The 25,348-nt window shown below is 57.5% G+C and overlaps 1 protein-coding gene across 1 annotated transcript in view; it reads right to left on the reverse strand.

The window, feature by feature from the left end:
- Positions 1–25,348, reverse strand: part of LOC103670607 (maestro heat-like repeat family member 5) — a 72,719-nt gene that overhangs the window by 16,923 nt on the left and 30,448 nt on the right. Inside the window, exons 7-20 of the mRNA XM_040625605.1 lie at positions 24,706–24,813; positions 24,254–24,370; positions 23,375–23,494; positions 22,225–22,371; positions 21,446–21,568; positions 20,645–20,724; positions 20,057–20,192; positions 18,350–18,535; positions 16,559–16,663; positions 15,063–15,198; positions 14,598–14,770; positions 10,381–10,530; positions 9,495–9,649; positions 1,121–1,280 (exon numbers count right to left, since the gene is read on the reverse strand). Coding sequence (XP_040481539.1) covers positions 1,121–1,280; positions 9,495–9,649; positions 10,381–10,530; positions 14,598–14,770; positions 15,063–15,198; positions 16,559–16,663; positions 18,350–18,535; positions 20,057–20,192; positions 20,645–20,724; positions 21,446–21,568; positions 22,225–22,371; positions 23,375–23,494; positions 24,254–24,370; positions 24,706–24,813 — 1,896 coding nt within the window. The remainder of the gene's footprint in view (positions 1–1,120; positions 1,281–9,494; positions 9,650–10,380; positions 10,531–14,597; positions 14,771–15,062; positions 15,199–16,558; positions 16,664–18,349; positions 18,536–20,056; positions 20,193–20,644; positions 20,725–21,445; positions 21,569–22,224; positions 22,372–23,374; positions 23,495–24,253; positions 24,371–24,705; positions 24,814–25,348) is intronic.

Here is a 25,348-nt window from a genome sequence, read left to right on the forward strand (position 1 = left end):
CAAGGCTGCGTGGGTCTGTGCTCCCCGTGGTACCGTGGTACCGTCAACACAGAGGTCTCTAATGAGTGACAGCCAGGGGGGACAAATGACCCCCGGAAGGCGGAGCTACCAGACAGCAGCCCTGAGGCTTCCGTGCCTGTTGGAGCACATGGTCCAGAATGTTCTTGGGGAGGGGGGACAGCACTGGGAAGTCATGACAAGGGCAGGCCAGGGCTTGGGGTGTGGTGGGACACAGAGAAGGCCACCCTGTTGACCCCATGCTGCTGTGTGGTTTCCGATAGGAAGGGCCCACATCAGCGCGGGGCAGGGGTGTTCAGAAGGACGGAGGACCAGGCACAGAGACAGGGTGGAGCTCCCATCTGCTGCCATGTTCAGCCATCACACACCTGTGCTCAGGCAGCAGCCTGTCTGGGGGGCTCTGGGTGGGGAGGGGCTCTGGGGGGCTCTGGGCCGCTGCTCAGGGGTTTTTGGGGTGAGGGTGTGTGTCTCAGCCTGGAAAAAAACGGGGTCGGGCCACAGCTGCTGCCTCGTCAGAGTCCAGCCAAGGACAGGTGTGGCTGTGTTAGGACTGAGCCCCCGGCTCCCGTGGCCGTGGAGGGAGGAAAGCTGGCTTTGGGGGGGGGGTGCGGTTCCTACAGGAGGGTGCAGCTGCAGGAGGCAGCCCCCAAGATTCCCCCAAAATCTACAAGCCCAGGCCCCAAGTGTGGACAGAGGGGCCCACCATTGTCCCCACTCTTCCTCTGCTGGAACCTGCCTCCCGAAGTTCCAGTGCTCTGAGGCCACCCACACAGCGGGTCCCGCATCCTGGGTACGCGCCACGTGCCTGGTCTGGCCTTGCAGGACCACTACTGTCCCACTGCATGGGGGCGGGGGCAGGCTCTGTAGCAGTCCGAGCCCTCAGCCAGGAAGTGGGGGGCTGGGCCTGTGCGGTCAGCCCCTGCCCGGCAGCCTTGGAGGCCCCTGTTGGGGGGCTTCCACAGCCTGGCCCAGGGCTCCCCCTCCCTGGGGCCTGGCGCCCCATGGCTGCGCCGATGCCGCCAGTGCTGACGTGCACACGGGAAGCCAGCCCCCACGCGGGGGCAGCTGGGGCGGCGTCCAGGGAGCGACGGCAGACACTCACAGCGAGCGAGCGCAGGCAGGGCTTATCCTTGAGCTGGGGGCTGCTGTCTCTGGCCCCGGCGGGCAGCGGCCGCTCCTGCAGCCAGGCCAGCAGCATGGCCAGCACCAGGCGGCTCACGGGCTGCTCAGCTCCCAGGGCCCTCCACGAGCGGAAGGCGTGGCTGCGGGCAAAGAGGGGTCATGAAGGTGGCCCCGCTCGTGCTCAGCCGCACCTGCAGGCCACCAGGGCCTCAGGGGCCAAGGGAGGAGGCTGGGCTGGATCCCACATGGGACCCTGGCTGTGGGGAGCCCCTGGGGTGGAGGAGAGCCCTCGAGGGGAGACTGGGCAGCAGGGACAGGAGTGCGCGTGGTCTGTGGGACAGGCGGGAGATGGCAGGCCCGCCGCCCTGGTCCAGGCGCCTGGGTCTCCTCACTTCCAGGGTCTGTCCTCCAGGCTCCCTGCACCGCAGCTAGAGACTCTCTGTCACCCTCAATGGCTCCTAAGTACTGACAGGACACGTCCAGCTGACCCCTGCCCTCTGTCCTCCTCTCCTGCCTTTGGGCCTCCACGTGTGCCATTGTTCCCTGGGCTTAGGGCAAGCCTCCCCACCAGGCCTGCGCCCATTCTGCCGTTAGCATGTCTGCCCAGAAGCCAGCCCTGGCTGCCTCCGCCTAGCCGGAGTTTGCTGGGGTCCAGCTTCCAGGCCCGCCCTGGGTCAAGTGGAGCCATCACCGGTGTGCATAGAGCTTTACAGTGTCCTTGTGCTTGTTTTGCAGATGGGGAAACTGAGGACTGATTGGGCCCTGCCTTGTGACCAGGGAGCTGGGGCTAGTGTTGTCTTTTCACTTGGTCCATGGACATGGGCCTCTGAGTCCTGGGGAGGCAGGGGCTTTGGGGCTCCCGAGATGTCGGTGACCCCGATGGCCCTCTGTTTTCTGTGCTAGGTGGTGGTCTTTGGGGCCAAGTACTGGATGGAAGGGGCTGGAGGGGCATGGGTGGGGACTGCGAGGTCACAGTGGGGGCCTAGATAAACCCCCATCCCAGCTTTAGGACAGACTCTGGGCCAGGTAGGCACAGCAGCTCTGAGGACTCTGAGACTAAAGAGCGGGGCCTCTGTTGTCAGAAGGACCTGGGCCCGAGTCCCTGCTGTGCCATCACAGCTGTGCGACCGTGGGCAGGTCTCCGGGAGTGGAGGCTGCCTCAAGAGGCTTAGTGACACGCTTCTCCAGGAGCGAGGGTGCCCAGGGGCCGGGGTTTCTCCTCTGCTCTGTTGGCATGTGTGTGCTGAGCCCCCTGTCATGCGTGGGCAACCAACTCGGGGACGGAGCAGTGACAGAACCGGTAAAGTCCTGGCCTGTGTGGGAGTGACCCCTAGGGTTCGACTCAGCCAGCAAACGAGGGTGTGTCAGACTAAGTGCATAAAGCAGGGAAGGGGAGGAGGGAGGGGGATGGCAGGAGGGCGACGGCGGGAGGGCACATCTGGGCTGTGGTCAGTTTTCAGTGGGACAGCTGGGAAGCCTTCACCAAGAAGGGACCCAGCAAAGACCTGAGGAGGTACGTGGGGACGCATGCTGCTCTGGGGGAGGGGGAGAACCTTCCAGCCCCGACACAGGGCCGATCTTGGTGTGGTCAGGACCCTCCTCAAGGAGGGCCAACGTGGTTGGGGAGGGGAGGGTGGGGCTGGGGGAGGAGGACGGCGAGGTCGTGGGGCCTTGTTGGCTACTGTAAAGGTTTTGCCTTGACTTTGACTGAGATGGGCCTCCGGAGGATCTGCAGCAGAGCAGAGACGTGGTCCGACTTAGTCCTAACGCCTCACTCTGGCTGCTGGGAGGGAGGGGATGGACACGGCTGGGACTCCGCGTGAGCCGGTGATGTCCTGACGGGCAGGAGGAGCTGCAGGACTCCTTGAGGCTGGGTCTGGGTGTGGGGAGGACAGTCAAGGTGGCCCCGAGAGCTCTGGCTTGAGAAGCTGGGGGGGTGGCATCAGCACAGGGAAGCCCACGAGGACAGGTTTCGGGGGGTGGCCAGCAGTGTGGTCCGGGAGTGTCCAGTGTGGAATGCCTCCCGGACACCCACATGCTGCCTTCCGGCGGGGGCTGAACTTTCGGGAGGCATCTGTATAGGTGCTATTCAAAGCCACGGAATGGAGGTGGAGCCCAGGGAGGTGAGTGTAAGTGAGGGGAGCTCTGGGGACCGAGGCCCGTGGGACTGAGCCGCGTGGGACCGAGCCCCTTGGGACTGAGCCCTGTGGCGCTGTGCTGAGAGATTGGGAGACAGGCGGAACCAGCGAGGAGGCAGAGCAGGGGCGGCCGGGAGATGGGGGGAGAGTCGGGTGAGCATGGGCTTCTGGGAGACAAGTCAAGAAAGTGTTCTGGAGGTGACCGTGGTTGCCAGGAGAAGACTTGGAGGACCCCGAAGTGCATACTGCGGAGGAGTGGAAGCCGGTCTGAAAGGCTCCCTCCTGTACGGCTCCAAGTCCACGACCTTCTGGAAAAGGCAAAACCACGGGGACAGTAGAAGATCAGTGGCCGCGAGGAGTTGGGCGACGGAAGTTTTATCCGGCAGTGACCCTACTCCGCAGGACACGCAAATGGTGGACACATGGCGCACTGTCCCAGCCCACAGGGTGTGCGGCACGGGGGGCGAGCCCTGCCTAGCCGTGGGCTTCGGATGGCGACGCTGCATCGGTACCGGCCCACCGGCTGGAGCAAACACCGCCCCACGCAGGATGCTAGCCGAGCAGGACGCGGGCGGGACCGGGCAGTTCGGGTTAATTCTTCCATAAACATACAGGTGCTCCAAAAAAGAAAACCTATCAGTTAATTAAAAATAAAAAGGGCTGGGAAGAGATGGGTGATGCTTTACTAAGGAAAGAAAAGCCGGTGCTGCTAGATTTGTTACGACAGAGAACCCGCATCTAAAAATCTTGGTTAATATTGGGCCAGAGGAAAGAAGTCTCCAAAGATGACAAGAAACGCCATACTCCTCAATACAATTACAAAAACTACGAGGAAATATTTTTAGGAATATGTTTAGTTGCAGTAAAACGAAAAAGAAATGAAGAGGGTGATGAACCTTGGAGGGCGTGGGCGGGGGCTGGGGACTGGTGGGGCTCAGCCCTGCCCTTAGCTGGAGGTCATGACCAAGATCTCGGCTTTCTTGCAGGCGGTGGCCTCGCCGGCGTGTATCTGATTACTAAAGGGAATCAGTGCTGTAAGAACCGAAGACAGGCAGGTCGTGCGTGCAGTGAGGATGGACAGCGGGACACGCCGTGGGTTATGCCCACACTGGTGGGGTGCAGCTGAGGGCTGACCCAACAAAGTAGTCGCCAAGTGTAAAAGAGAAACACGGGGGAAAAAGGAAGAAAACTTGGCAAGCCAAGCGTAAGGCCATGTAGAAATGCGAAATGCAAAGGGCCAAGGGCAGCCGGGCAGGTGTTGAGGAAGGAGGAGCGGGGAGGCCGTTCTGTATCAGGTGCAGAGAACGTGTATGATGCTACAGGAATTAGGACCTCGGGTGTCAGCACGGGGACAGGCGAGTGGAGCACTACTGAGCCCAGGCACAGACCCTGCCCACGGGCACTTGGCCGGGAGGTACGGAGCATCCCGAGCTGCAGACCCGGGGCGGGCTGGTCACTGAAGGATGCTCGCGGCTACACAGAGCTGGAGGCTGACCTCGCATCTGCACCAGCCTCACTTATGGGGCGGCTGGAGACCTGAGTTCGAAAGGCAATCACTGGAACTTCTGTAAGATCACATGTGGGAAGGACTGAACCTGGAACTCCTTTCATCAAAAGGCACATTCAGGGAGTGAAAAGACAAGCTGCAGAGGCAAGGAGATGCTTTTCACACAATCAACAAAGGCCTTGTGTCCGGATAACGTAAAGGATTCCTGGGAATGGATAAGAAAAGAGAGACAACCCAGTAGAAGGATGGGTTGGAGCCTTGAACAGATCACCAAAGAAGCTATTGCAGTGGCCCCGTGCTCAGCTCCGTTATTTCATTAGAAACATGCAAATGAAATGTCACAATGCGATTCATACCACCAGGTTGGCTAACGTATCGATGAGCGCTTAGAAAGTGGGGCTAAGTGTGGATGAAATGTGGAGCAACAGGAACTCCCAAAATATCCCCGGCGGGAGTGCCAGGTGATGCGAGCTCTTTGGAAAACCATTTGATGCGTCTGTTGAAGTTGGGTATGCGCAGATGTTTGCGTCCTGAACACGGCCCCGGCGGAGACGGAGTGCTGATGCGCGTCGGGGCGCGTAGGCGCAGACCCCAGCAGGGGACAACCCAAATGTCCGTCTGTGGCAGAAAGGGTGACCGGCATTCACGAGATACTAAACGGCACCAAAAATGAATGAACTGCAGCTGTATGTAACATATTGGCATGAATCGTAAACACATATTGTTGAGGTGAAAAACGCCACGTAACAGAAGAATACTGGCAGAGTACCTACTACACCGTTCTGTTCATAGCGCTGGGACACGCCGTGTTGTCTCAGGGGCCGCTAAGAAAGAAACATTATTGCAGGTGGGAAGCTACCCCCATCACCGAGGTGGGACCCCGAGTGCTGCACGTTCCGTGTAAGGACGATGATAACCAACCCACCCACCTGCACAAGGGAACGGCCAGGAAGGCCGCCAGCCTCGGTCGGAGCGCTGGGTGGAAGGAGGGGCTTCTCCCGAGAGTCTGAATCACAAAACCTGTCTTGGGGTCTGAATTCACACCACAGCGTGGCTCAAAGAAACCCTCGGGCACAGACTTTTAAATCTGAAGTGGTCCCAGGTCGACAGTGTCCCTGGGTGACCGAGGAGCCCACATAAATCCAGCGGTAAGGCACCCTCAAGGTAACATGCATTCCTGTCTAGGAAAAATGTGCTTCTTAGGACGGAGGAAACAAGGTATAAACTGCAATGCAGACCAAGGTGAACTACAGACTTCTGGGCAGCTGAAGACAACGGTGGCCTCCAGAGTCCCCACCCTTCAAGTTTCCTTGACAAAGCACATGGATCAAGAGGGAGGGGAGACTGTGACCTCAGAGGATACCCAAACTTCAACATCCCTGTAAGCAGACAAGAGGAACGTCTGTCGCCGCCTGCCCGGGGCTCTGGGGCAGATGAGACAGAGGACGCTGCAGGGCACGGGGGACAGGAGCCAGAGGCAGGGCTCAGAGTTGAACCACTCACCTCCAGGAAGATCAAGTCCATCCCCAGTCTGAAAAGAGGAAAAAAAGAGCACTGATCACAGGAAAGGGGTGACGAGCTGGTCCAATCTGAAAGGCAGCCTCCAAGATGCACAGCTCTGGGGAGAGAAACAGGGGAAAAAGAGCCAGGTGCCTCTGGAGATTGGGTGGTGACAGGGGCAATGCGGGAGAGGAAAACGGAAGGTCCTGCAAGAGAAAAAAGAACCAAAGAACTCCAAAAAACCACCCCCCAGCTGGAGGACACACGACCCTTTCACCTGCCACCAGACAAAGGATCTGCCAAATCCTCTAGACTTTGCTCTGCTAACAGAAGAGGGTGCCATTGAACTTGAAATCCTGTAAAACACTGTAGCAGCGTTTGATGGGAACAGGAACAAAATTAACAGATCCACCGAGTTCTTGCAAACAACAACAACAACAACAACAACAACAAACCCAGAAAAAAAAAAAAATCAGTGCATGACCACAAAGGAGCCGTTCCCCTCCAAAGCAGCCAATGCGCAGACAGCACTCCGGACGATGTTCCTCAGACTCCAGCAAGACAGGAAAAGCCACCTTGAATTATCACTTCAAAAAAGAAAAAAAAACCCAAAACCTCAGTAAGGAAAGTAAAAGAGGGTTGACTGAGCTCAGAAAAGAGGTGGAAGAAAGGACGAAATTATCTCAGAAGTGGAAAAAATGCAAGATGCCCAAGAGGGATGATAAGACATAAGCCAAGAGGCATGGAGGAAAAGCAGAAAGACGACCGCGAAAGGCGTGAAAAGGATGAGAGAGAAAGTACTGGAGATCGAGGACGGGCAGGAACAGCACTGGAATTACTAGCAGCTCGGAAGGACAAGTGCAGCAGGGGAACCGAACGAATGTTTCAAGCTATCACCCAGAGAACTTTCCGGAAACAGCAACGATAGCAACAGAAGGCCTTAATCTACATATTCAAAGGACCTACGAGGTCCCAGGGAGAACGAACACAGAATGATCAACGCTGAGACATCTCTTAATAAAACTGTTCAATTTCAAAGGTAAGTGAACACCCTCCAAGGTGTCCAGGCAGAGAGACCTCTTCCAGACGCAAACATCTTGACAAAGGCAAAAAAAAAAAAAAAAAAAAATCATGATCATTAGACTTTTCGATAACAAAGCAAGGTGACAATTGAGCTGCATTTGAAAAATACTCAGTAAAAGCAAGTGTGAACCAAGGATTTTATGTCCAGCCAAGTTGTCCTTCAAGCACACAGGATCCCCTCGGGAGCCATCTGTCGGAGCAGGTCTGGTCCAGCGCGGAGAGGACCAGAAGCCTTCAGCTCCAACGGAAGCTTATACAACAAAACAGGGACCGAGGGCATTAAAATAGGCCCGGAGCGCTAGCCTAACCACTGCAAAAATGCACCTCTTCTTGAATTAAAAACATTAGGGATCAAAGAATACACACCCTGTGGAAAAGGAAAATAACAGAGCACGGGACGACGTGCACACAACTGTGGGGTGTTAATGACAGAGCGGAGACCACCGTCCAGCCGAGCCAGTACATGTGAAGGAAGGATTTAACTCCGTTATTAGAAGCCACGGGCTTGCAGTCCGGATCACACGTCAAATCCAGGCTCTGCTGGGTGTGAGGTTACAAACGCAGACCCGGCAAGAGGGGAACACGAAGAACGCGGAGGTGCTCCTGTTGTCCTGATGACACAGAAGGTGGAATCCGAGCCCGAGGAGCATTAAATGGGACAAGGCCGGGTAGTTCTCAACGCTAAAGGTCACAGTCCCTGAGGAAGGGACACGTTTGCACAAAGAACATGACAACCACGTATGACGTAAAAACCAAAAACCGCAGGCGCGGAAGGGTCTGTGGATAGAAATGCGTTAGTAATGACGTCAATGTGCCGTTCTCAGTACGCGACAGAACGGAGTGGACATCCGTGAAATCAGTGAACAACACGGTCCTTCAGGCACATCCGTGGATACACATCGAACCGTCCACCTGATGGAGAAGACACCCCGTCTTCTCAAGTGCTGGTAGAACATTCACGACAGTTGTTCAAAAGGTCAGCAAAGCCCATAAAGCAGAAACATTACAATGGCATTCTCGGATCCCAATGCAAAAAAACTAGAAATTATAGAAACAAAAGGGCCCTTCTGCATGGAAATCAGAAATCTTTCTGGAAACGAGTCTTGGGTGCTGGGAGCTTGTGGGAGTTCTCTTCCGGGGGCTTCTGATTTTTCCGTGGAATGGGAGAAGGTTGGCGGCAGAGGGAGGGGGCAGTGTGGAGGCAGAGAGGTGTGTGGCTGGGAATTCAAAATGGGGAGCTTTAACTAGAGGGAGGTTTTGTAACAGGAGGGACGAGGGACTTGGGGTATGTCCAGGGAGTAACTAATGCTGGTAAGGAAGGGGGTGCAGGTGGCTGAGGGATGCTGAGAAGGTGGGTGGGTGGTGGACTGGAGGCCGTGGGGGGCAGAGGCTCACGGGGGCACTGGGGGAGGTGAGCTGTAAGGTGGGGGGAGGGTGGAGAGAGATGTTCCAGATTGGAGGTGTCCGAGCTGAGAGATGACAGTGGGGGTGGGTGGCTGAGGCAGGACGGAGGACAAGACTGCTGGGAGAGAGGAGATCCAGGCACTGAGAAGTGGGGCTGCGGGAAATCCCCAAGATTCAGACACGGGGAGTGAATGAGTTGGAGTCCGTGAACGGAGCGACATCTGCAAGGACCTGGTGGATGCATAGCTGCGGGGTATAGACTGAGCTCCTGGGGTTCAGAGCTGGGCTTTTGGGGAGGAAGAGGACCCTAGGCCATTTCCAGACTCAGGGGTCTGAGGGCTTCATGAGAAAGCCAGCCCCACCCGAAAGGACTGTGGTGACCACTGAGGGTGGGGGAGGCAGAAGAGGTCCTTGGAGGATCAGGAAGGATGGCAAGACTTTGGCGTCGGCTGGGGTCTTGCCGGGTGCACCTCGGGTCCTGGGCACTCTCCCCATGAGGTGACAGGTGACGGAGGCTGGGGCGGGGGTAGAATGAATGGTGAGCGATGCCTCCCCAGAGCCTGGCTCAGGAGATGTGCGATAAATGACCGGGTATCTGGGCTCCCTCCCTGCTCCCAGACCTGTGGGGGTGCCTGTGGTCTGGGAGGGGGCAGCCAGAGGGCAGAGCTGGAGGTGGAGGCCCCGCCCCTGCCTAGGGGAGGCTGGAGGGTGGGGCTGGGCACCTGTCCAGGGGTATGGAGAAGTCCAGGAAGGTGGCCACCAGCTCTGGCGTGTGGCTGCGGGCTAGCAGGGTGATGGCGTGCAGGGCGTTCTCCCTGGCTTGGGGGATGCGGATGGAGCACAGCTGCAAGTGGATGGCCCGGCCCAGGTTGGCAACCTATGCGGGGGGCAGAGTATGGGGGAGACGGCTGGTCTGAGCGGGGAGGCCAGGCCCTGCCCAGGGAAGTCTGAGGGAGGCACTTCCTTGCCCTGGAGGCCCAGGCTGAGCGGAGAGGCCCCACCACCTTTCGCATGGCATGTGAGGCCCTCCAACTCTGTCCGAACACTGCCCAGTCCCTGGAAGGCTCCGACACACCTGCCTCAACATCTCCCAAGCACACCACTTGGGCACACGCTGTCCTGGGGGCCTACAAGGCCCCTCCCTGTCCACTTTCGGTCTCTCTCGCTGCCCGGGTCCAGTGTCACCTACCTGGGGCTTCCTTATCTGCAGGACTTGGCATCCATCATCCTGTTTCAGGGGGCACCCCCACCCCACTGGGGGCACTTCATTGTCTTTGCATTTCCTATGCTTCCAGTCCTTATCTGTGTCTGTCCCTTCCATCAGACTGAGAACTTCCAGAAGAGTCTGTGCCTTCTCCTCTGCCATGTCCTACTCCAGAGCCTGGAACAGCTGCTCCGTCCATGCAGGGGTGCCCCACGACCCTGCAAACACCACTCAGGGCCCCAGGACTCCTGCTTGGGCCATTCATTCATTCAGTGGAACCTGTCGGGGTAGGGTCTGTGTCTCCTGTATCAGGCCCAAGCCCCAGGGTGCTGACTGCCGGGCGTCCATCCCTCTGCCCCCAGACCTGTCCTGGCCCACCCTCCGCGGGTGCCCCAGCCCCTCACGGTCTCCAGGCTGGCCCCGTGCTCCTCGATGGTGGTGAGCAGCATGTCNGCGGCCGCCTGAACACGGAAGGGGCTGGTGGAGCCCAGGCCGTCGACGGCTGTCCAGATGAGGTCGGTCAGCTCTACCGTCGTGAGCTGCTTCATGACCTCCTGTGGTGGCAGGAGAGGAGAGGAGGCAGCTGTCACCACGGGTCGCAGGTGCCCAGGTGTCTGCCTCCTGCCCTCTCTTTTCCCCTCTCCACGGCTTCCGGCGTCCCACGTCTCTGAGCCCGTCCAGACTTCTGAGCCGCTCCTCCAGAACCCCCACACGTGTACCCCATTTTGCAGGTTGGCTGCCTACATATCTCTCTGAGCCAACCATGCACGACCCAGGCTCAGGAAGGGAGAGCACGATGCCCGTCGTAGGGCAGAGGCACAGCTCCCGTCCTCACTCAGACCCCAGTGCTTGTCCTGGAACTTGCCTGGCCTGGCCAGCCTCCTCTCCTCCCCGCCTCTGCCATGTCCTCACCTCACGGGCTTCCTCATGTGTTAGCCTCCACCCAGCTGGGTGCTCCCACGCCAGGCCCTAGTCCTCACCTCACAGGCTTCCTCATGTGTTAGCCTCCACCCAGCTGGGTGCTGCCCCCGCCTCTGCCATGTCCTCACCTCACGGGCTTCCTCATGTGTTAGCCTCCACCCAGCTGGGTGCTGCCCATGCCAGGCCCTAGTCCTCACCTCACGGGCTTCCTCATGTGTTAGCCTCCACCCAGCTGGGTGCTCCCACGCCAGGCCCTAGTCCTCCTTACAGCATTTTAATCAAGAGCAATTGAGCTTCAGAGCTGTGAAGGGTCTTCAAGGTCACCTGGACCAACCCCCAGACCCAGAGAGGTGCGTGGGCACCCTCCCCATGGCAGAAGCTAAGTCCAGAGCCCACGGCTCCTGTTGCATGGTAGGGCTTCCTTGAGTCCGACTGCTCTCTGCCCACGTTCTCCCAGGGGCACCTCTAAGTCTAGATCATGAGCCACTAGGGGGAACGAAGAGGGGCTTGGGGAAAGGCAACGTGGGGGGTGGGACCCCTGCTCCATAGCCACTGACTACAGTCTCTGAGAGGGAGGGCTGGGCCAGCCTGGGGCCGCCCGGATAGAACCTTCTGGAAAGACTTAGATTTTTTTTGCCCAATATGGTAGCCATAGCTACATGTAGCTATTTAAACTTAAACTTAATTGAAAAATATAAAAACTCAGTTCCTCAGTAGCACTAGCCACATTACAAGTGTCCAGTAGCCATATGTAGCCAATGGCTACCTTGGTAGTGCACATAGAGACACTTCCATCCCTCCAGAAAGTTCTAACAGAAGGTTCTGACTCAGAGCATCTGATAATCAGAGGAAGAGAGAAGGCTGGTGACTGGGATCCTGATAGAAATGTTCAAGGATGTTAAGGGTGGTAACGTGGTTCTTTGCACGTTAGGGTATTTGTTGAAATGTTTGAAAGTCTGTTAGGATGTTTATACTTATATTAGATATAAAATAAGTATTAAATAACGTTAGAATATTTATTAGAATAATTTTTCTAGAATTTTAGTAAAATGTTTGTGAGAATATTAGGATTAGTTGTTGGTTCGAATGTTCAAAGTGATTTTAGTGGAATATTTGTAGTTCATAACAACTTTTAAAAAAAGAATATTAAGCTATTATAAATCTGGTTAGAACATGTGTTAGAAGAATACATTTAAAATTGTTTTCTAGGGTGCCTGGGTGGCTCAGCCTTTAAGTGTCTGCCTTCAGCTCAGGTCATGATCCCAGGGTCCTGGGATCGAGCCTTGCATCGGGCTCCCTGCTCGGCAGGAAGCCTGCTTCTCCCTCTCACACTCCCCCTGCTTGTGTTCCCTCTCTCACTGTCTCTCTCTGTCAAATAAGTAAATAAAATCTTTAAAAAAAGTGTTTTCTGAAATGTTAAGTTTTGGTTAAAGCTCTAGCATTGAGATGTTTGTGAAGAAATGCAATTTGGAATGGTGGTCAGATTCTCAGAATCCCAGAATACTGCAATCTCAAGATTGGTAAATACCTGGGAAATGTCTTACTTTAACCCAGGACATGAATAAATGTGAAATGGAGGTGGCAGTAATAGTAGAGATGGTGGTGGTGGTGGTGGTGACGATGGTGATGGTGGTGGTTGATAATGGTGGTGGTGATGGTGGTGATGATGGTGGTGGTGATGATGGTGATGGTGGTGGTTGATAATGGTGGTGATGGTGTTGATGGTGATGGCGGTGATGACGGTGGTGGTTATGGTGGTGGTGATGATGGTGATGGTGGTGGTTGATAACGGTAGTGGTGATGGTGGTGATGATGGTGGTGGTGATGATGGTGATGGTGGTGGTTGATAATGGTGGTGGTTGCTAATGGTGGTGATGATGGTGATGGTGGTGGTTGATAACGGTAGTGGTGATGGTGGTGGTTATCCATGGTGGTGATGTTGGTGGTGATCTGTGTTGGTGCTGGTGGAGGTGATGATGATGGTGATGGTGGCAGTGGTGGTGCTGCTGGTGGTGATTGTGGTGATGATGGTGATGTTGATGAAGGTGTAGTGTAGCCAAGATCACAGAGGGAATCAAGGACAGACTTGGGGACAGAATCCAGGTTAGTTCTCCATTCCAAACCTTCCCAGATCCACCATCACTTGATCAGAAGACCCTCCCATCCTCTCTCCTCTCTGTGCTCCTGTCCATCACTGTGTCTTGTTCAAGGAGAGAGCTGAATGCCCATTCCCTGTGTGCTGAGACAGGGCAGGATGCAGAAGGCCTACTCAGTCTATCTGGGAGCCTGAGTGTTTAGTATGGAAAATCTAAAGCCCTGGGGCCCCTTCACCACTGGCTCCCTCTGAGCTGGTAGCCAGGGAACCCTTCTGCCCTGCCCCACCTCTGCCCCCAGCCCAGGTTCTTTGGCATAAACTGAAGCCAAGCTAGGCTTACCCATTCTGGGACTGAAGACTTGATGTATTGGCCCCGGGGCTTTGGATTTTCCATACTCAACCTCTAATCGACTGCAACACTGAAAGCTCAGTGCAGGTGCAGAGAACACAGTGCAGAGAACACACGTCAGCCGGGACAGGATTCAGAACTTGCTGGGGTACTTAGGAGCTGCGTGCAACCACTGCTTCCTCATTTGGTTCAATTTGGTTTAACTTAATAGGTGTGTATCAAAGGCTGGCTCTACCACCAGGCCCTGCACCGGGGACTGGCAGGACCCTGCTTCTGGCCTGGAGGGCCCAAGGTCTAACAGGGGAAGACTGACAAGCATGCCATGTACAGGAGTCTTCATTAGCCATGCACTCAACACCAAGACTGGGTGAGCAAAGTCACCATGTAAGAGTCACCACGAACTGACCACTCAGAACATGAGGCCCCATGAAACATGGCTCGTCCCGTCAACACCAGCTTCAGCCCACGCTCTGTGCCCCAGCCTTGCTCATGTCCAGAAGAGAACACAAGTCAAATCAGGCACAGAATGTCACAAAGTTATGGGATCTCATTGGGGTGACTGAAGAGACATTGGGGAACTGCTGGGCTCCCCCAGGTGGCTGACCAAGAAGGATCTGGCTGAGGTAGACCAGATGACAGTGCAAGAGAGGACATGCTCTGCCTTCACAGGAGGAGGGTCTGGCTTTCAGAGGATCGAGAGAGGCCCCTGGGAAAATGAGGGATGTGGGGATATTTCTGCAGTGTGCTCATCTTGCAAAAAAGCAGACAAAGGGCAGGACGTCGTATGGTGCCTCGGAGAACACCTACCATGGGAGCATCCTGAAAGCACCATTTACTGGGTGCTTGTGCTAGCCAGCACCATTCTACCCATTTGACAGAGGAAGACAGAGGCTCAGAGAGGAGAAGGGGCTTGTCTAGGTCACAGAGTCAAGAGGGACAGAGCTGGGACTCAAGTCTGGGCTGCTGACCTCAGGGTCAGTCCTTGGCCCCTCCCTCCAATTCCCCCTCCCCCAACTCCCCAGTCCTGGGCCAAGGGCCAGGGACTTCTCCAAACACTCTAAGTGAATCACCAGAGATACAGGTGAGATCCTAGCCTTGGTTTTAATACTCACACCTGGCCCAAGCTCTGACCCCCTGGGTCCAGCCAGGCCACGCCAACAGCTGGAAGCCCTGTCAGAGGGGAGGTGGTGGGGGTCAGAGCAGAGCATGGCCAAACCTCCCCACCCGGACCCGCCCACCATTCTAAGGGCGTTGACCTTGAAGATTTGGGAGCTGCCAAGCTGGAAGATGCCGTCCTTCGGGGATGATATCTCCTCAGAGGTCGAGGGAGCTGTCTTCTGGTCTCCGCTGCTCCAGACGGGAGCCCCATCCACGCTGGCCTGGGAAAGCTGCTCGGGGGCCTGCACCTCTACCTTCGGAGTTTCCCGCACTGGCCGGGGGTGGTAGTGGGTGAGGGTGAGGGCAGGGCAAAGGTGGGCTCGGGGTCTAGGATGGGACAGGAGGAGTCAGGGCAGGGTCATTGGTAGTCAGGGTCAGGCCTGTGCCCATCTGGGGATGGGAGTCTGAATGGACCTGGGGTGGGGGACATTCCAGGGCTGTGTTGCGGTTAGAAGTGGGCTTAGGGGAGGGTCTGCGGTGGGGTTCGGGAGTGTGGGCGTGGTTTCAGCTGAGGCTGTGGTTGGGTGGGAGTGGGTCCACTGTGGTGGCCCTCAGAGGCTCACCTCTCGGGCGTATCAGGAGCTGGTAGAGGTGGCCCACCCCTTCCAGGCTGGAGTGCTGGGTGGCCCTGTCTGGGTCCTGGCACAAAACCCCCAGCATGCCCACCAGCTGCCCAATCCGTCTGAAGTCCTCTTTTGGCTGTGGTGAGAGAATGCGAACTGGTGACCGCAGACCCTGACGTGAGCCTCCGTCCCGCTGCACACTCATCCCAGCAAGGCTGGCATCAGAAATCCTCCCTCCAACTGTGTGGCAGGGTTGGGACTCAGCTCTCAGGACCCCTGGCCCAGGCTCTGCCCACCCAGCCTGGCCACTACAGTCAGCAGCCCAGGGCACACTGGGCAAAACGTAAGGGGTTGCCGAAAACTCAGAAATGAAGACAAATAATATTTTCACGTAATATTTAGAAAAATCAAACTGAAGGTAACAATTCCTAATGAACACAGTTTCAGACTTGTAAATAAAGATGGTCTGTCCCCACTTCCACGACCTTGCCTCATCTTGCCTCACTCCCCTGGCCCCGATCCCAGTCCTGGTCTCAATAAAACTTTATTCACAACAGCAGGCAGCCAGCCAGTGGCCGTTTGCTGAGTGGATTGTTTTAAAACATCACATTAAATGCTCTGGTGCCTGGTAAATTTTGCGCACCAGGTGAGGGCCTCGCTGCCTGACCGCAGGCCGGGTCCTGTATTGTGGAAATGGATTTTGAGTAAATTGCAGGCCCTTTGAGCCGCTCTAGAGGGGTCCTCCTCACCCTGGGAATGCTGTAGGAGTCTGTGCTGGGAGCTCTCCCTTGGCGGAGCACCACCCCTGCCTGTCCGCCTCCATTAGAAAGCCTTGCACCTGCCGGGCATCAGGCAGAGAAGCTAATTTTCTCATGGCCCCATGAATCTCCCTAAGGAACGAGTGCTGATTTTGGCTGATAAATGCGGAAGCGCTCACTCCCTGAATGTGCTGATGTTCATTCAACCCAAGGGTTACGGCAACAGATGGCAGTTAGGCTGCAAAGCATGACACGCTGGGGGTCGTGATGCGTGGAGGGTCGTGACGCACGGAGGCGTTCCTGCGGTCACCGCTGACCCCGGACTGGGGCAGGGCAGCCCCTCATCTGATTCCCAGCGTATCCCTTTGAGGAGGACTCATTTCCTCCCTTTTCATGCGCGAGAAGTTGAGGCTTAGGGTGTGGAAGAACGTGCCCAAAGCTTCAAGGAGTGCTGACTGGAGCCCAGCCTCCTGGGTCAGGGGTCTGGGCATCAGGGTTGAGAGCCCAGCCGGGAGGACTTGAGCAGGGGCCCCCAACCTCCGCCTCCAGCCTGTTCCCTCGTGTGTAAAAAGGGGGATTACATGGCCCTGTCGTAGGGCACTCAGGGATCCACCCGTCCTGGGGGCAGAGGTCCAGGGGGCTGGAGCCCCACGAGCCTGTCAGGCTCCGGGAGGAGGACGGCTTGGCTGGGGCAGCAGAGGGGGTGTTGGGCGTGGGGCCAGAGGGCTGGATACTCACATCCAGGTACGGGTTGTGGCTCAGGAATCTGAGAAGGGCCGCGCAAGTGTGCACAGCCCGCTGCCGCTCGTGGGCCTTCTCCGACGCCAGCCAGAGGTACAGGTGCTGCGGGTGGGGAGGGCGGGGAGGAGGTGCTGCAGCCGCGTGCCGCTGTACTGCCAGCTCCGCCAGGCCACCCCAACATCAGCCAAGCGCGCAGGGCTTGGCTCAGGCCCCGCCCCCTTGGCTAGTCGGCTGGCAATCAAGGCTCCGCCTTGCCCAGGGCCAGGCCACGCCCTCACCCAGCCGGCCCCCAACCTCAGCTAGGCTCCGCCCACCGCTGACACAGGCCCCACCCACCCTCGGGCAAGGCTCCGCCCCCTCGGCGTCCCACCACGCCCCCTGTCCTGCCCTCCCGGTCCCTTCGCCCCGCCTCCGCTGATCCCTGGGCTCTGGAGGAGTCATTCCCTGCTTAAAGCCCTTCGAGGCTCCTGGTTTTTTTTTTTTTTTTTTTAAAGATTTTATTTATTTATTTGACAGAGAGAATGACAGCCAGCGAGAGAGGGAACACAAGCAGGGGAGTGGAGAGGAAGAGCAGGCTCCCAGCAGAGGAGTTCTGGTGGGGCTCGATCCCATAACGCCGGGATCACGCCTCCTGAGCCGAAGGCAGACGCTTCAAGCAGCCACCCAGGCGCCCGAGGCTCCTGGTTTTTAACCCGTTTGGCGACATGCACCCCTTTTCAAAACAATGCTTTTCTGTGCACAGGATAAACGCGCAGAATTACGGAGGAATACGAACACACATTGAAACAGTTATATGAACAGTTTTAAGCCCAATCTGAGCCTCTTTGTTAAAGCGATAGGTGATTATAGTTAGTGATTCTGAAGGCAGAGGAAGTAAACAGTATTTGGAGATCTCTGGGGCCCAGCAATGTCCTATGACCACATCTGTGAGTTCCATTGGTGGCAGACGCAGCCACTCCTGGCACTGCTGTGGTCTGTCACCAACATTCGCCGTGGGAATGACTGGGTGAAAATGCAGGGATCTCCCCCAGCCAGGCTCACACCTTGACTTGCACCTGTGCACCCGCTTCAGCCGCTCCCTCACCCCCCAAGGTCCCCAGGCTGGACAGGGTCTGACGCTGCTGACCTAACTCTAACCCTAACCCCACTGGTCCCCACCTTGGCGCTCTCCCATGCCCAGCCGTGCAGAGCTCTCTCCCTTCTGGTCCTGTGCTCACACATGCCTCCCTTTGCCTCTGCCATGCCCCCTGCCTGCTCGGCCCTTCCCTTCCTGTCTCTGTCCAGTGACCCCTTGGTCCTCATTCAGGTGACCTCCACGGGCCCTGACCTCCGACCCTCCCAGCAGAGTCAGTGTCCCTTCTCTGGTTCCTCCCCTGCTCCTGGACTGTCCCTGCCTATTGACTGGTCTCCCTCCGATCAAGGTGTGAGCCCTGGAGGGCAGTGAGAGAGTGGGGGTGGCCGGCCAGAGCCCCCTCACAGTTGGAGACACGGCTACAAGTTGTCTGGGAGGGAGGGCAGGTCCCAGCCAGGGTCAGGGCCATGTTTCCTCCTCTGCTCCCTTGAAGTGTGGCACACAAGGCCCCCTCACCACCACACGCACCTGCTGTACCACCCCCAGTTGTCCCAGGGCACTGTGATTCCTGAAGATGGACAGTCCTCAAGTCTCCATGTTCCTGGACCGCTCCCCACCCCAAGCTCAGGCCCTCCCTCCTCTGGGACATCTTCCTTTGTCCATCCTCTGCCCCATCTGGGCGCCCGCACCCCTGCACTGTGGCAGCTGGCTCTCACCGACAGCAGGAAGTGCAGCTCGTCGGGCGTGGGGTTCTGCACGATGAAGCTCTGTAGCATCTGGTCCAGGGCCTCCGAGGTCTTGTTGTAGAGGGTCTGTGCAGGGGTGTGGAGCAGGTCAGGCAGCTGCCAAGCCCCAGCTGCGACGGAGTGCCAAGGCCTGTCGCAGGGCCTGAGTGCGCTGGTCTCTCAGTGAGAGTGGTGCCCATTCCTGCACATTCCCAAGGCCAGAATTCATACCGTGTGTGTTCACACCACGTCCAGGAGGGGCCCCGTCATAATCCCCATTCAGAAGCTGGGGAGATTGGGCAGGGGGCAGTCTGGGTCAGACCTGCCCAATGTCAAAGGTTTCTCAATGGCCAAGGTAAGTTCGTTGCCAGCAGGACTGGCTTCTCGGGCATGCAGCCTGCCGAAGACCAGGCGCCCAGAAGGATGTACTTGGTTTAATGCTTTGTGGTCCCATCTTGAAATTCTTCACCAGCTTTAAACAAGGGCCCACATTTTCATTTTGCATTAGTTGTGGCAAATTATGCGGCCGGTCCTGACTACTGGGTCCAATGTGAGACCCCCCAATCTTTGCTGCTTGGCTCACCAGGTGTGCTCAGGGAGGAAGGGGGCCACAGAAAAGTACCCAGTCCACCTCTCTGTCAGAGCACATTGGAGCAGAGCCCTGGCCGCTGGCCATCAACTCCCTGGGTGCCCTGGGGAACTCGCTTCAGCTCTCTGTGCCTACCTTTGTCACCTGAGAACTGGGCGTGAAGCCAGCCCCACCTGCCAGGGGGAGGTGCCCACTGGATGGGAACAAGCAGGAGCCCCAGACTGGTGTCTGGAACCAGGCTAAGCTGCCTAGGTGAGCCAGCCATGATGTTGTCATCTGGTCATGGGGTGCTCTAGACTCCTGCAGGGTTGGGGTGAGGGTAGGCACCAGCCTTCTGGGGGGGGCCTCCTGCTGTGGTGTTGCCCTGGGCCCAAGGGACCTTTTGCACTCTCACCCCCCACCTGAAGTGCTTATCCGTGTGACATGAAGATCAGGGCCCAGGAGGCAGGAGTGGAGTGCGACCCTGACTCTCCCCGTGCACACCTCCATTTCTCTGAGCTGGTTTACTCACCCACTGGACGAGCGCTGCTGGAAAGGTGAGCTAACATATACATGGGACCTGGCACATAGCAGGTGCTCAGCCAACACCAGCTCCCTGCCCTTTACAGTAAACACTCAGGCATCAGGTGCTGCTGGTGCCCTGGAGAGATGGTGCATGTCCCCTGCAGCAGAGTCTTTTATTAACAGATCCCCAGAGGGGGCTGGTATCTGGCCCAACAGAGGGTGGGCCGGCTGGGGCCTGGGTGGGGTGTGACCAGTGTAAGTAGCTCCATAGGTACGACTGAGCCCTGGGCTGCTCTCAGGGCTGGCAGGGACAGAGGCCACTTACACTCCTATTCACAGAGCAGCTTCTGCACCAGACACGGGACGCCAGTGTCTACTTTCGTCTCGAGCTTCACGTACCATCAGCTCCACAATTATCACCCCCATGTCACAGGTAGACAAATAGAGGCTCAGAGCAGTTAAGAAACACGCCTGGAGTCTCCCCACCCTGTCTATAGGGGGTCAAAGGCCCTGCCTGTCTAGCCCACACCCCCTCCCAAGCCACGAGCAGTAGCAGGCAGAGCTGGGGCCCCCTCCCTGAAGGGTACCACGGTCCAGCTTTGCACCTGTATGTTGGGCGGCTCTAGAAAGAGACAGGTGTGTTTCTCCAAGACATCCAGCAGTGGCAGGGCCAACACGCTGTGGAAGCAGACGGACAGAATCCGTGACTTCCTCTCTGAGTCCAGGGGCGGCCTCAGCTTACTGTTTGGAGGTAGAGGGGAGGGAGGGAGGGGTGTCAGGGCTGGTGACTGCAAAGGGGCCACCCGCCGGAATAGACAGAGTCGGCGAGCCCCAAGCAGCAGCCCCTCACGCGGTTCTGCTCTTGATCAGAGACTCAAGGGTACGCTTCTGCCTCCCTGGCCTGCAGGGCTTCCTGGGCGGGTGAGTTCCCCCACAGTTTGTAAGGGACTAGCATGGCCTGGTTGGGAGTAGTTGCTTCAAAAGCCCTGTACCCTGGGCTCCCCTTGACTGCAGAGACTGGTCTCACCCCAGCTAAAGGTTACACCATCGGGAACTTCAGTGGCTCTGTTTTGGCAAATGATGACAAATTTTCATTCTTTGAGGTGTGAGTTGATAACAGTGGCTACTGTTTACTGAGGGCCTGTTACAGGCCTGCACAAGGATATGGCCTTGTGTGGGGCTGGGGAGCCTACCAGAGACTGGAGATAATGTGAATGGTCTGCTGACGAGTTGACGTGCACAGCGTGTCCTGGGGCTCCTTCTCCAGCAACACCTGCAGATCCCCAGATGAACCTGAGTCATTCAGGCCTGTCCTATCCCACTTCTGACACCCAGTCTCATCCCTGCCTGAAGGCCTTGGTGCCTGGCACTCCCACAACCCACGGGATTGTGCTCCAGCTTCTCCCTTCCTCATGGGGACTTCTGTGACCTGGCCCCACTTAGAAAACTAGATCACAGCCTTTAGTATGGCACAGGTCATGTCTGGATCCTGGCTTCCACATACTGGCCACATGACCTTGAGCAAGTCTCCAAACTGCTCCCAGCTTTGTTGGTTCACAGATAACCTAGTGTTACTGCACATGCAAACTGTGCAGAGCACTTGGTCTAGTCAGCAGGAGCTCAGTAAATGGTTATTTTGTTATTACAGTTCTGATTGTCCGTCACTGGCCTGCTTCCTTCACTACTCCGGGGTTCTGTGGGCCCCAAATCTTTAGTGAGCTGTGGTGTGAGCTAGGGCAGTATTAGCAGAATGGATGGTGCTGGCTTTCTGGGCCCCAGCTACATCAACTGTAAGGCGGACATCCCTGGCCAGCTCAGGGTCACTGAAGAACCAAGAGAAGCGGGGGGCACGGACATGCTCCCAGCTGCCAGAGCCTCTGAGGGGCTTAGCCACACCCCAGAAATCCACCTCCCCACCCCTTCACAACGCCTGCCTCTTGTGGATGCTGCTGGTCCCGTGAGACCCCTTCCTCTGCCCTGGGACCTTGACTCACCATCAGACAGTCAAGGAGCTCAGAGATCTGGGAGAACTCGTAGCTGTGGGCCCCCTCATTGCGGCTGATGGCCCCCACCAGCATGAGGACAGCAGTGAGGAAGCTCTGCTTTAGGGTCTCGTCCTGGCATGGGGTCATGGAACCGGGTGTGCAGGGGGCACAGGAAGGGCAGGAGAGAGAGCCACAGTCACATATGTCTGCAGGGCAGTGCTGAGGGGGTACAGCAGAGACCTCCAGCTGGGGATACATATGTGAGGCTTTGGTGGGGGGAGCCCGTGTGGTTTTGTTTAAAATGTGAACATTTTCACAACATTTCAACAGCAGGAGGGTGCCGTAAGGCAGCCACCGTCTGGCCTCCCTCGATGTGTGGCACCTCAGAGCCCAAAGATCTGGGGTAGGCAATGACCTCACAGGGCTCTCATGGCTCCCATGACCCATCATGGGTGGATGCCCCAGATGCAGAGTAGAGGGTAAGGGGAATGTCTTCCTGGGGGTGGGGTGGGGAGTCACCTGGCCTTCCAATGCCCCAAAGTGAAAACCAGGGAGAATGAGGGGCTGGGGCCATCATGGAAACCCCTTGTGGCTTTGGGTGGGATGATGGGGTGAGTAGGTGGGGTAATGAGGAGGCCAGGCCTGGCTCTTCCTGACTCCAGGGTGGGGCAGAAGTGGGGAGGGGGGCTCCAGGGCCCTGGAAGGTCCTAGAATTCTCTGACTCGGGTTCTGGTGGGGCCTGGACTGTGACGAGGCTGTGCTCCAGAGGGGTGGCCTGGGAGCCGTACCCAGGAGCTATAGTGGAAATAGAAGACCATCCGCGACAAGATGTTGTCCACCCACGGGAGGATGTGCGCCTTGGCCCTGACCGTCATCTGACCGTAGGAGAGGAGGATGGTGCTGCTGGCCCACTTCCACTGCAGGTCCTCCGAATTCTGACCACAGCGGGGGCAGATATGGAGTGTTAGGACTCTCCTGACCCCTCCCCTGGGGGAGCGGGGACAGGAAGTACTTTGGACCCTAGCACGGTACTGCAGGCATGGTGTTCTGAGTGGTGGTGAGACTCAGTTTACCTCAATAGGAAAATAGGGAAGAAGTCATCTCTCTGGGGGTTTGGAATAGGCCTGTGGGGTTACCCAGAACTGGCCAGAGTCTTAGTCCCTCACCCTCCCTGCCTTGTGATAGCCCCCTCCTCAGGAGCCTGGGGCCCTTTTCCCCCCTGCATCCCCCCTCAGGCTGCTGGGAGCCTGGCAGGGCCATGCCTCAACCTAGAGAGATGGGAATGGGACACTCCTTCTGATCCGAGGGAGACCCAGAGAGGGGGGGGCATCTGAGACACCCCTCAGATGTCACCTGAGGACCAGATGGCTCCACTGCCCATCAGTGACCAGGCCCCCTCTGAGGGTTTGAGATGTGGGTCCCAGTCCCTGCTCTGCCACCTGCTGTGGGACCCCAAGGAGGTGGGCAACCCTTGCTGGGCTGTCTGTTGCTAGCTGTGACTCTTCCCCTTTTGTCCCAGCTGAGCTCCCTCATGCAGTCCCAGGCACCGTAGCTGCCTGCAGGAGTTATCTGGGGAGCAGTGAGGATGGAGTGGACATGCCGTCCATCGGCAGGGGCACAGACAGGACATGGGGTCAAAGACCCATCGATAAACACAGCAGCTGCCACAGCCACCACGAGAGCTGTTGCTGGGGAACCTGCTGTATGCCAGGAACTTCAAAGCCATGGCCTGTTTCCATCCCAACAGCCAGGGGTGGGGGGGAAACTGAGGCATGAGGGACACACTGCAGGTGGGACTGGAGGCCAGGATGCTTGGTGCAAAGCCTATGCCCCTAACTGTCCCAGGAGACCCTCTTGGAGGCCCAGACCTTCACAGAGGGTGGGAGTCCTGATGTTCCAGCCCCGTGCTGAGGCACCCAACAACCCAAGAGCCAGAACCTTCAGGCAGAAGCTGTGGAGGCTCCATTTAACGGGCGTGCTCCGGCCAAACTGCTCCAGGACAGCCCAGACGTGGTCCAGGTGGCGCACTGCGGCCAGCCCTATGGTGAGCGCGATACCCTATGGACAGAGGATGCGGGTCACAGAACCAGGCCTGGACTCTCACCTGGGGTGTGGAAACTGAGGCCCACAAAGGGAGGGGACTTGTCCAAGGTCACAGGGCATCTGCCTCCCATCCCCATGCTCTTAAGGACATGCAGCTCTGAGCCTAACCCTGTGGGGGCATCTTATGGGGGCTGGTGGGTGCTGTGGGAGGCTGCAGGCAGGGGTGACTCCCTGGAGGCCTGTTACCTCCCTCTGCCCCCGCTAGCTCTGAACAGACCTGGGCCAGAGGAAGAAATGAGGGTCCAGAAAATAGATGTGTGACAAAGGAGAGGACAAAAGCTGTGATGGGCTTAGCGTGTGACCAGGGTCAGGGCTCAGAGTGTGACCAGGGTCAGGGCTCAGTGAGTGACCAGGGTCAGGGTCCAGAGTGTGACCAGGGTCAGGGCTCAGTGAATGACCAGGGTCAGGGCCTGGAGTGTTACCAGGGTCAGGGCCTAGAGTGTGACCAGGGTCAGGGCTCAGAGTGTGACCAGGGTCAGGCAGGGCTCAGAGTGTGACCAGGGTCAGGCAGGGCTCAGCGTGTGACCAGGGTCAGGGCTCAGAGTGTGACCAGGGTCAGGGCCCAGAGTGTGACCAGGGTTAGGGCCCGGAGTGTGACCAGGGTCAGGAGTCTTCGTATGACCTGATCAGGGCTGAGGGTATGACCAGCGATCAGGCTAAGGCTGAGGTCAGGATCAGGCAGCCCTGGGCTGGGCTGTGGGGCTGGGGCCTCACCTCCCTCTGCTTCGGCCACTGGTGGGACGTGTCCAGGAGGGTTCTCAGGTGTGTCCTGATGGTGGTGCTGTTGTCTTCAGCTTGAAGGATCAGCCCATAGTAGATGAACAGAAAAGCCTGGGGGAGGTTCAGCTTCTTGACCCGGGCCTGAGCCACTTCTGTTCGCCCCAATGGTCTGCCTCCTCCCCTGACCAGGCCCCCCCAGCCTCCCTGGGCTCCTGTAGCCACCCTCACAACCCTGCTCTGGGACCATCAAGCCCGTGCCTGGTGGTGGAGTTTCAGGGCTGCAGCTCCAAGTCCTGCTCCTCAGGTCCCCGGCGCCCTGGTGTTTTGGGTCCCGGTGTCTTTCTAGGGCCCCAGGCCTTGCTTTAGGTGTACATCCTACGGACAGAGCCCCTGGGCACGCATGCTGGGCACGGGGGCTGCTTGTGGGGGGACGGGGTGTGGCCCACCTTCTCCGGGGGCTGCTCCTGATGCGTCCGGTCAGGCTTGGTGAGCGCCAACAGCAGCTCTTTGGACCACATGTCTGTGTTCAGGAACTGGACCGACTTGACAGCCATCTGTGAGCAGAGGGGGTGGGCAGGGCTGGAGCACACGCTCCCTCCGCCCTGCGGGCTGGAGCTGAGGCCTCCACCTGCCCTGCCCACCCTGGCAGCTCAGAGCCCTGAGTCCATCACTCTCTTGCCTTCCTTCCCCTGAGTCTCCAGGGCCAGCCCTCCGATTTGCTTGATTGCCCCCAGGAGCAAGGAACTCATTCCTTGAGATTCACCTCCCTGATGGTGTTCAAGGAGAGGCTGGAAACCAGGAGCCTGCCCGTGTCCCCAGCTCTGGGAATAGGCTCAGACATCACAGGTGCTCGGTGTCAGCTGAAGGTGGCCCCACCAGAGTGTGAGTGCCGGGAGAGCAGGGTGTGTCACCTCCCTTCTGGGCTGTCTCCCCGGCACCTGGGACAGTGCCCGACATGTAGTCGGTGCTCTATTAATGTTTAGAATGAATGAATGAGAGATCAAATAAATGTATGAAGTGCTCTTCTAAATATGAAGTCCTAGAAGTTTTGCCCTAACATATGCCGACCACAAGATTTCTCTATTTCAA

Source organism: Ursus maritimus, unplaced genomic scaffold (assembly GCF_017311325.1).
Source record: "Ursus maritimus isolate PB19 unplaced genomic scaffold, ASM1731132v1 scaffold_9, whole genome shotgun sequence".
Taxonomy (NCBI): domain Eukaryota; kingdom Metazoa; phylum Chordata; class Mammalia; order Carnivora; family Ursidae; genus Ursus; species Ursus maritimus.